Source organism: Bactrocera latifrons, unplaced genomic scaffold (genome assembly GCF_001853355.1).
Source record: "Bactrocera latifrons isolate USDA-ARS-PBARC rearing strain unplaced genomic scaffold, ASM185335v1 scaffold_5, whole genome shotgun sequence".
Taxonomy (NCBI): Eukaryota; Metazoa; Arthropoda; class Insecta; order Diptera; family Tephritidae; genus Bactrocera; species Bactrocera latifrons.
In genome coordinates, this window is record NW_017537156.1 from 1,890,103 (window position 1) to 1,902,170 (window position 12,068).

At 31.2% G+C, this 12,068-nt stretch overlaps 1 protein-coding gene across 5 annotated transcripts in view; it reads right to left on the minus strand.

Moving 5' to 3' along the window:
- The window catches only part of LOC108973723 (stromal interaction molecule homolog), a 32,669-nt gene that overhangs the window by 12,807 nt on the left and 7,794 nt on the right, over positions 1–12,068 (minus strand). For all 5 annotated transcript variants that reach the window (XM_018941167.1, XM_018941169.1, XM_018941164.1 and 2 more), the window contains exons 3-9: positions 9,948–10,111; positions 9,680–9,799; positions 9,492–9,604; positions 6,165–6,280; positions 5,931–6,103; positions 4,355–4,934; positions 4,226–4,273 (exon numbers count right to left, since the gene is read on the minus strand). In XM_018941167.1, coding sequence (XP_018796712.1) covers positions 4,226–4,273; positions 4,355–4,934; positions 5,931–6,103; positions 6,165–6,280; positions 9,492–9,604; positions 9,680–9,799; positions 9,948–10,111 — 1,314 coding nt within the window. The remainder of the gene's footprint in view (positions 1–4,225; positions 4,274–4,354; positions 4,935–5,930; positions 6,104–6,164; positions 6,281–9,491; positions 9,605–9,679; positions 9,800–9,947; positions 10,112–12,068) is intronic.

Genomic DNA, 12,068 nt, shown 5'->3' on the forward strand with positions numbered 1-12,068 from the left:
ATTCACTTTTTAAGTTAATAATAATTAAAAAATTGACAACTTATGCATTTTATGCATTGGCTCTCTAGAAAAAATCCGTTTACAATAATTTTCGCTAGAGAATACGGGATTGCATTCACAATTCGAAGGCACATTAAACGTGGCTAATAAGTTTGGGCATGTATGTTTGTATATACATTTGTAAGTCTACGACATATTTATGCATTGCAGGAGAACTTCATCGCTCTCGCTATAATTACAACTGATTAGATGTTAATCCATTCCGGTGATTTGGTTGAAGCGCCCCGGTGAATATAAGCGCCAACGAACAATTATGCTGCCGAAAGCAGAAAAGTTTCGCTAATTGTCGTATGTATGTTAACGCGATTTCCACAAATCGACCAAAAACTACAATAAACACTGTAAAATAAATATGAAAGATTTATATATCTGTGTAGCGTATATGTTTTATACTTTTTTCCCACACCGAAAATTATCGAAAAATTTGTTGTCGTTTGCCACTGAGAGTTTGTGTTGGCCATGACTCAGGCAATTTCACGCATGTATTGTATAAGAAACAAGAGCATGTGTACATATGTATGTAGAATGCGCGTATATGGTACGCATGTGCAGTCGTTGGCGGTAAAAGGTCAATGGGAAATTCAAGGCGTGAAAACAAAAACAAAAAATTAGAAGCAACATTTGCAATTGAATATTATTATTTTTTATGTCTTTTTGCAATCCATTGCCAACCACTGCCTGTGCGTTACATATGGGTATGTCGATGGATGTGTATTGGCATACATATGTATGATATAAATGCTGTCGTGGGCCTTTTCCATTACGATGATCGATTATTTTTGTTTCGCCGAGTAACATTGAAAACACTGAGATTGCGAAGTAGTTGCCGCATGAGATATAAACGAATCATACATACATACTAGCCAATATTAAGAAGGAACAGCTAAGTAAATAGGGGGGAACAAGTTTAACTATATATTATTGTAGGTATATATATGTATGTAACTTCATGGAGTTAAATAAACAGGCAAAAGTAAATCAAAAATAAACAATGACGAAACTTACAACACCGGAAGGGATTAAGCACATTCGTTGTTAACATTAAATAACATAAAATAAAAACTAAAAACAAATTAAATATATATCGAAAATTCAACTAAAAAATAAATGTTATTTATATATAAATAGTAACAATATACTTTTAAAATTAAGCTTAAAAATATATAACGCATGTACAAAATGCGTAAAATTATTTAAAGAGGACTGAAAACACAGGAAGAATATTATTAACGCTAGTTTTGTGAGGGAAACAGTATAATAGGTAAATTATGCAGAATTTTAAACACAATTGGTAGATAACAATTAAAAGTGTCTGTTTATAATTTACTAATTTCACAATTGCATATAATATGTAAAAAATCATACAGAAAATTTTATTWAAATATGTAAAATTATAAAAAAAAACTATAACGCTGCAATTATATATGTGTGTGTGTAGAGACTGCCGTGTGTAAATGCGCTAACAGCTATTGAGTACATTAAGTATTTGCGCCAATAAGTATCTTGCATTCAACTCTGCACTTTTTAACATTCGTGAATTAAATTTTTTTAACATTCGTAATTTGAGTTTTTTTCATATTCGTAAAAAATTAGTGTGTGGTAAACGAGGCTGGTTGACTTTAAGTGCGTCATCGTTGTGCGCAATTAAAAATTTCATTGCTTATACGTGTATAATTGCTTATTGTTTATAGCTGTTTTAACAATAACAAAAAATCGTTTGGCAAGTGTTAAGCACAACTCAAAAGCTTAATAGTACTTTTACGTTTGGAAATATTGCATTTTCTTTGATTTTGTTTACAATTTCGTTTACGTTCAACTTGAATTCATTTGGCGTGGCACTAGTTCGGCTTGTTGAATTTACGACAAGTGTATGAAATTATCACTATATTCGCACACTTTCATTTAGCGCCTAAAATAGCAGCCCAGCATTTCATAAAGAAAAACTACCTAGACATAAATATCCATAAAACTACAACACTAGTGTTGAGAAAGCACAAGGCAAGGCGTGTGTGTGTAAATAATTCCAAAAATTGAAAAGTAATATTTTTACCACAAATTGTAATATGCATAATATGTGCATATTATTATTCCTCTCCTATGAAATTCGGTATTATTTTTGTATGCTCCACGCCTGTTTTGTTTATAATAATTTTATACATTTGACACCTGTTTGGGCATGCACAAAGGCAACGCGTTTGCGTTGTTCTGAAATTATTTTAAGACATATGTACATAAATAACTATGTACATATAAGCGTTCACACTGTGTGGTATAAATCATGAACGGGTTATTGACAACTTAAAACCAAATTTGGTATAGAATTTCTGGGAAGACCACAAATGGAAAACCTAACTGTCTTCAAATATTTTAATTCAAGTTAAAAAAAGTGCATATGTAAACATAATTAGTCAAAACGTCATATAGGTAATAGAATTCACTTGTTTTTTGTAATTTCAGTTTTCTGTTTGTTGTTTTTTTCACTTTACCTCTATAAATTTCAAGTTGAAAATATTATATCGTCTTGAAAGTAAAATGCAAAAAATATATAAATATATATGTACATCAAACACACTTATTGAATGTGCTTCCTTTTTTTAGATCACAGCTTAATAAAAAAAATAACATATTATTTGATCAGCTGTTTTTAGATTTCAGTAAATAATAATAATACAAAATCTCAAATTTTCATATTAAAATCAAACATTTCAAAGAATTTGGAATTATCTTTAATAATCTCTCTTTATTAACTTCTATCAAAATTTTAAAAATTACCCAAATCGAAGGAATATATTTTCCAAGTACATTGAAGTATTTTTGGAATTATGTGCAAGTTCTTCTGTTCATTCTAGATGAACTATGAATATTTGTGAGATTTTTTTAGGTTCTCAAATTACTATTTGCAAATTATGCAAATAATAACGAAAAAGTACAGTGACATTTAACGAAATCTAGACGAATTTTTCAATTATTCTTCTAGAGCCAAATTTCAAGGACATTTGGTATACAATATGAAAATTGAGGAGGGGAACCTTGAAAATATGCTCAAACCAAAAACTTGAAAGACGGAGCACTTAATATGCAACTAAATATTGGCGTAGACATCGCTTAGGCCGTTATAGGAAAATCAGTAAAAAAAAAATTAGCAAATATTCCTAAAAAAAATTGTTAATTACAATTTTAATTCTCGGAAAAACAGTATTAAAGTACAAATTTAATGCTTTAAACAAAATTTTTTTAATATTACAAGTTTTTTACTCGAAAAATTTACACACTCCTGCCTTTTGCTTAATGTAATAAATGCTTTAAAACTGCTCGAATACATTTTTTAAATAAACTTTTATATAAAAAACAACTATTTATATAAAATAGTGGTTTTATAAAAAATATATGTATGTATGTGCTATATATACCAAAGCTATATTTTATATAACCGCTAACTTAAACCCAATATCTGCCTATTTATTATCATTATTTTTATACTTTTAATTTCACATGTTATACTGTCATTGCTGCTGCTAGCTTTTCCATCAAATTGAGCAACTAACTACTATGTTTATTATTATATAACTTTTTTTCTTAAGGCACTACGCTTTTCACTAGCACTAACCTCTACTAGCGCTATATATTGTTTTGCTCACTTATCTAGCACCAAACTACAGCTTTTTAGGCTTAAATAACTAAATGAGGCATTTTATGTTAAAAAAAAAATATTAAAAAAAAAAACAATTTAACCAAATAGTACAAGCTAATGAGAAAAAATCTCATATATATATGTGTATAGTATATACTTTATATGCAAAATTGTTCGCTAGTTTACGTTGTGAAACACGCTTGCCGCTATGCTTCGAGATTAAGTTAATGTGGCAAATCTAATGGCGCTCTTAATATTGCTTAATGTGTATATTTGTTGGGTATACGCTTACTCTATAGCGCTCGTATGTGCAAAATCCACAAATTTACATATGGACTGTATGCGTATATTTAGATATTGCGCTGCCAATTCAATTTTTGGAAAATATTCATGTATGTAAACTTGTTTTGCTTTGCTTTTGAGCTACATACATGTTTTTTTTTATTGCTTTTTTGATTGTGTGATGAAGTGCCACGCCTCATCAGCTGCATCATTCAGTCGAGAACAAATTGAAGTGGTCAAAATTGGGCTTACCTTGCACAGATTCATCGTCTAAATCATCGCTGCTGCTCGTTATGCGGCCTAAAATATCATGAATTTTAATTAAAATTATACAGAAGCAATTTAGTGTGGTGTGCACGCATAAGATTTGCTCTAAATTACCTCGTGAACCCTTATTGGAGCTAACACTGCTGCCGCCATTGCGATTGTATAATACATTCTCCAGATACTGTAAACCGTTATTGTTGACAATATTAAAGCCCAGACAATTCTCAATTTGTTTCCAACGATGCAGACGTTCTTGCAACTCGTTTGTTACCTCACTGAGCGAATTGCGTGCTTCCACAATAGAGCGATCGACATCGTCAATACTTTTGCCATGCGTCGAGACAAATGCACCAACTAAGCTTGAACGTTTCTTACGCAATTTCTCACATGCTTCCCGCGCAGATTGCAATTGTTTTTCGGCTGAAACACGTTTCTTCAAATGATTCTTGCTTTCCAATTCGTAGGTGTATTGCAGCCAAGATTGTAGTTGTGGTGGCGGTGTCCAGCAGTTATCCACCAATTCGATTTCAGCGCGTGACAGTTCAGTACGCAATATTTCGATTTCCTTTTTCAACTTTTGCACCTCCAGATCAGAGCTGGATGATGAAAGTGTGGGAGCCTCTTTAAGTCGACGTTCCAAATCCATTTTTTCAGTAGCAACATTCTCTTGCTCCATGCGCGCACGTTCCAATTCCTATGAAGAGGGAGAAAATAAATAGTAACATTTTAGAGTGCATTGAGCTTAAATTTTTTTTTGAATAAGACTTAACCTCAAAGTATTCAATTTTTAAGGGAAAAATTTATAAGAAATTAAATTGAATTAAAAATTAATATTTAAAAATTAATCATTAAATAATAATATCCGTTATGTTGACATTTACACAACTGAAATGAATTATAATCGATTATGAATACGATTTTCTAATAATATAAGCCATCGAAGCTCACAATAAGCCTTTGAAAAATTAATTGTTGCTAAACAACACGCAATCTGTTAACAACGTTTACTATTACTGTCACTAAATATATATAATAATTAAAGTATTAACAACTAATGTGTTAGAATTTCGGTTAAATATTGGCAAGTTACCGATATTTTATATGAATGTGCCAAATGGTATGCACCAATTAATTTTTTCTGGTAAGATATATAATTTTAAAAAATATTTCTACTACGAAATTACTAACAGCGTTTTTTTTTCTCACAACAAATGTTGCAATTAATCTGCTTTATGCCCAGGCTGTTAAAAATTGCGTGTTCTTTTCGCAGCATGTTTTTTCTAACTTGAAAACTTGCACAATTTTCTGTCCTTTTCAAAATTTAAGTGTTAGAGTTGGACAAGCGATGTATATTTTTCGATTTTGATAGTTATTTTTTTAAATTAATTTTTATTAAAAATTATAATGACTCCATCAATTATGTTAAGCTCGATTTTAGATATTGCAAATGAGTTGGCTGGCATTTTGTTTTCTTATTTTGTGATGTAGCAAATGTAACTTAGATAAAATTACCATATTGAGGCAACATTTTCAGCGAGAAAATAAAACGCTATTAGTTTAATATAAAAACCAGAAACTAGGGACTGAAAATGCAAGAAAAGATAGTTAAACTTAAACTCCAATATTGAGTTTAAAACTCTAACCGAAACATCTTTTCACTTCACATGCTTATAAGTTATGTACTACGCACCTTTTGCATCTCTTGTAAACTCTGCTCGGCGCGCTGCAGTCCCTCCATGTCTTGAGCCATACGTCGTAAATGTCTTTTAGCATTCTTATTTTGTTGATATGCATACCAACAACCTATAATTGCACTGAGTAATAGCGTCACTAAAATATAATCCTTCCAGCGTGTGCCGGTCTCTGCAATGGCGTACAAATTGAATAAATAAATATTAGTGTTGTTAATACCAAAATGGCATACCACGCGGCGGTCCGAAGAGCACAACGTCCATGGCCTTGAGCGCAATTTTCTGCTTATGAATGGGATCCTTTATGCCCAGAACATTGCCCACATAATGCATATTATTTACTGCCAATCTGTAAATAAAGCGAAAGGCAACGAAACGTTCAGCGTGTCAGAATATACTAATTTGCGAGAAGTTTATAGAAAAATTATTATTATTATTTTTTTTTTTTTTTGGTTAGTGAAATGAGCAGATTTGAAGGCCAAACTTACGAATAGGAAATCTTTTTTAATTTTCTATTTTTGTTTTTATTTTCCGTTTTTGTTGTTTTTCTCTCACTGCCGCTTTGCGAATAATTCTACATAAACTGCAAAAACGTTAACTGTAAGTTTATTAACTTCACACAAAAATAATTCCAATGATTCAGCATGCTATCCACTTACATATTCGTAGCTACATTTGCACATATGTATGTCGATTTGTATATAATTGTAAATAAAAATATATTTGGTTTCGCACAATAACCCATTAAGTGGGCTCCACTTTTTCACAGTACTCGCCTCGGTAGTTGTTGGTTTAATTGCATGATCCAACTAATACTACTACGCCATTGTCACAAAGTTGCACATACATATGTACGTACACGAAATGCAAAAATTAAGCTAACAAAAAAGTCTCACCGCTATATAATTGCCGTTTTTTTATTGTTATTAGTGAAAAATCATTCCCTCCTCGTTGCTTACCTTTATTATTCTATGACAATTTGCCTGTTATTATTGCCGTTATATTTGTGGCGTTCCAATCACCCCGATCATCACTCCCCCGTTAGTTCCCCCAAGTGGCTTACTTTTAGCTATTTTTTATTTTGTGGGCATACATATTTAATTTGAAAGTTTGAAAAAAGTTTATAATCTACACTCTATATATTTTCCAATATTATTCTGGAGTTCTGTTGTTGTCGAAATAATGGGCAATGTTATTTTAATTTTAAAGTAATGAAGTAATCCTATGTCGTAATTATTATTTCTGTCATTTATGTTATTATTCGTATTTTTTTCATATTAGGTATTTAATCGTATGATTATAACTATTATAATTTTATTTGTTGACATATGTATTATTTTTAATTTTTTTTATAACTTTTTGTCATATTAGACTATTAATCGTTTGTGATAATAATCACAAGTTTGGTAATTAATATCAAACAATATCTTCTAGCAGAGACAGCCATTCCGGTTGCTCCAGCGTGTAACTTCAAAAATATTCAATTTTTGGAAACATTTTACTGCGAAGTCTTAAAATATGTATAAATGTACGCTTCTTTTGGGTTGTCATACTAGGTATGTGTTTCTTTAAATAAAAATTTTTTTTTTCGAAAAACCAACGATTTTAATCCTCCTTGTGCATTAAATTATTCTATTACAGGTTAACAACAACAATATAAATATTAAATCGTCTCAAATTAGGCTCAAGTGATTTTCCCATAGACCAAATTAAGCTCAAACCTTTTTTAGGTATTTGTTCATGATGAAACAGATAAGCGTAAAATATTAATTGGCACTGTCACGCGCAGATAGTTAAAATGACAATTATTTGCAAATATGTAATAATTTAATGGAGTTTTGTACATCAAGATTGAAAGAAATTTGATGAGTTGACTCATTTAATACACTCAAAACAACAATAAATACTTTGTTATTTTATATCATATTTTTGCTGATAAATGCTTAATAAAAACGGATGACTTCTAATCAGCCTATTTTAACATATAAATAGCATTTATATAGACATAGCAACTTATGCATGCAAATAAGATTAAGATTAAAATTAAAATCGTAATCGCGTTTTATGCTGCGAGCAAAATTCATTTGAATTCGTAATAAAGCATGAATTTGTTAGATTTTCTCTGACACGTTATAATCGTATGAACTGATGCAAGTGAAATAGGAATAATAATTCATAAAAATTTCGTAACCTAATATGTAATTTAGTAAAACTTTATACTGAACTGCAAAATTTATTGTTTAAGGTCATAAACCGCAAGAGTATATATAAACACAAATTAATTTTTGAGGTAGTATGCTAGTGGCTTAAGTAAGTGACTACTACACAAAAGAGTTTTACTTCAAATCGAGTTTTGAAATCGAAGAAACATTGTTTTAATGGCAACAATACTTAAGGAAGAAGTACCAGAAAACGTTTCAAAACATTCAATTTTATTATCTTGATCGATAGGTATATGCTATAAGAAAACAATTGCATAATTCCAAAAGCTGTCCGAAAATCGTGGAACCTGTTGAAAGTATTTCCTGCCGGACCGGACCTTTAAACGCTAGCTTTCAAACTGTTTTTCTCTAAGCCTTGTTTTCCAAATTGCTGTAAGCCATTGCGGTAAATGTAGTAAACCGATTTCTTTTTATAGCTTTTATTTTTATCCAAAACTACTCCAGATCACGGACATAAAGAAAAACTTCTTTTTAAAGCATTTTTTATGCGAAAATAAGCGACAAATTTTGCTAAAAAGCCAATGTTATTGAAGCTTTAGTTTTATGTTTAATGAATTTCCTGAAAATCGTACCCTATCCAGGGTAAAAACCACTCGAGTGAAAAAATTTTTGATTTTGTGGCTTCTTATTTTATCCAAATTACGATGTCAGTAGTTACACAACTTACGGTAACCACATTGGATCAATACATTTTTTTTTTATTCTTTAAACTTTTTTCTAAATATGTATCAGATTAGTTTAATTGGAACCGTTTTAATTTTACCGCAAATAAATCTCTGCTTCTTCGGCAATATTAGGCAATACCAAATCTGTCAGTGTATTTCCGAAATACAAAATCGTCTCACAGAATCCATTAATTATGCTAATATACAATTAATTCTTCTAAACTGTTGCTAACGAATTTTTTGCTGAGCGCAAGCAATTATAAAATATGTTTTTTATACAAATAATCTCTCTGACTTTACTTGATATGTATAACAACTCGGTGGAAAGATGAGCAATATTGGCAATAATTTGTTTTTTTTTTTTTTATTAAAAATACTGCCTAAACAGAAAGTGTGACGTGCTGGAAAAAAACTGCCATGGAAATTTCGCAAGCTTTTTGCAGGCAGACAGATTTTTTTTAATTTTGTTTTTTATTGTTAAAAGTTTTAGGTATGTAGGTGAGTGCAAATTTGGCATACTTCCCTCTTTATTGGCTACAAATTTTAGTATATTTTATGGCGAATATTTGCTAAATATTTTTTTATTTGAGCGCTTTTTTGTTTAAATTTTTTTGTTTGTATTTTATCTGCTTTTAACATACTGTTGAACTCGTAAAAAATGCAAAAGCCTTACCTTGGCAATGTAGCACCGGTCACTTTATGCAAACGAAATAGTTCGACATATTGTGGTAATTGCACTGATTGCGCCAACCAGTCTGAAGTTTGCTCCATGGTCCAGTTATGTACCTGAGGAATACATAAAATATTGACAATATAATTAGAAATGTTGTAAAGTAACTTTTCGTTAAACGAGCAACCAACCTCCGAACGTAGCCACGCCTCCCACAGCTCCTTCACGGAAATGTGCATATCATCGTTAAAATGGAACGCTTTCTGACGCTTCTCATAACCGGAGTCATATTTGAGTTCTTCGCGTAAAAACTAAAGAAACCAACGAAATTGTTATGGGTACAATACAGCACAGAAGCTAAGCCAATTAGTTACAGAACTTATTACCAATGACCATAGTGTAATAATAAAAAGTTTTTCTGCTTTCGTTTTTTTTAATTATTTTTTTTTGTTTACTTACGTCGTCCGATTCGCTCAAATCGATATTGCCATTGTCGTCATCATCAAGCTGACGATGCAGCGTACGTATAGCCTCCATACCCAAACGATCTTGCACATTGCCACTATAACAATCCAAATCATCTGCATGGCAAGCACCATCCGCCGAACCACTGCCCAGTGAACCTGTGTCATTTTGTATGGATAAAAATACAAAAAATGGGGAAATATTAATAAAATTATAGTGTGACATGCTCATTCCAAGTGGGATATTTTTAGGCAAGTCCAATAATTTGCAAACACACGCACACATACGCACATATACTTAGAATAAAGCACACGTATGCGTGTGTGAATATATACATAATAATAATTAAATGCAGAGAGATAAATATTTATTGTATCAAAGCCTGGGGAGGGCAAATAATTGAGATAGTGCCGTTTGGCAGCCAGTTGGCAGAAAACACAAGACACTGTTGGAATTTTACAATCTTGCGCGCATCTTTAGCAAATAATAAAAAAGCCAACGCTTAATCGTGATATTTCGCGTATATGTATGTATGTGTGTGTTAATATTATTACTTTTGTTTGTTTGTCGACAAGTGCGTAAGCAAATCATTAATAAGAATTTGGCTTATTCAAATTGTTGCAGATAAGCAAAAAAAGGAGCGCGGGAGTCACCTGCGGTTAAGCAGAATTAATTTCCTTTGATGAAATTTATGGTTGGGAGTGCGTATGGGTGTGTAGCAGCGCTAATTAGCAGTAGTTGAGGTTTAGGTTTCAAATGCGAACACATTTTTGTTTAGCATTTTTTTAACAAACCATACAAAATAGATACGTATATAAGTACATTATGTTCTAAATATTGTCCTTTCTATCCACTTTCCTCGTATGCCTACCGACCAGCGTGTACATGTGACAAAAAACAAAAATTATGGCTTCCACGCCTTTAGCACGAAAAATGGCCTGGCCCCTAACGGTTATCAAAATCACATATTTTGTATTACTTTTAATGATCGCTATTTTTATCGAAACGTAATTTGGCAATTTATTAGTAACAGTAAACCCTGCTATCTCAATTAATGATTCATTTGTGATGGGAGTGAACATTTGTTTATGCTTTAGTCAGTTTTTTTTTAATAATTACTTTGTAAAGTAAGGTGGGTACACATTTCAGTCATTATCAGTGATTGATTCGCGCAAAATTTAACATTTCCGTTATTTTTGTTAACCGGAATATTAAAAAAAAAAAAAATATTGGGAATTTTATTTATTTTTAATTATTTTTACATAAAATTTCTATTACTAAAATTCCATTTGCACTTTTCAAATGCGTAGCTTTGAACATGCAACAATGTTTCGAATGACTTTAATCTTTAATTTTTTATGCCGGTTATCACTTCCACTTTTATTTCCATTATTTAATAGAAAATTCCACTATTTGACTGTAGCATCTTTATATTAGAGTATACAAGAACTTTTTTGAAGGTGTCACTGCCATTTTAACATGCAATTTGATCGGGAAGTTTCTTATATGTATATCACGCACAGCTGGCATGCCAGAACATCAAGCAGTAAGAAAAGGGCGCAACTTAAAACAAAAATTATAAAACCTAAACTGTTGCGTCAATCGCAGCAATTTATCGGTAAAAATCGTTTGGCTTATGCATTTCGCACCTTAAAGGTTATATTTATAATTAAATCAGTTTCATGAATCAAAGCAAGATATTATTGGATTTACTTTTTCTTGTTTTTGCAAATGCATGTAATTAATCTTTAACGAGCTAATTCTTCGGAGCATTACGTCACATTTACGGGATTATCATTTTTTTGTGGGAAGTAATTAATCGATGTAAGTGATACAATATAGTGGTGTCAAAATTTGAAGCACTTTGTGAAGGCATGTTGCCGCTTTAAAAATAAATTGTAAAAGGAAATTAAAGGAAAAGCATAAGTAAAAAAAGAGAGTTACATTCACAAATTTCAACTTTCGCATTAGTAACTAAGTACAGCACATTCACTCATGCGTTTGTATGAGTGTATGCAAAAATATTGTTTCTTAGTAGATAAGATCAAGCCGATTAACAAATTCGTCATTCACTTCCGACATTTACGTTTGCGTATACATGTATGTTTGTGTGTA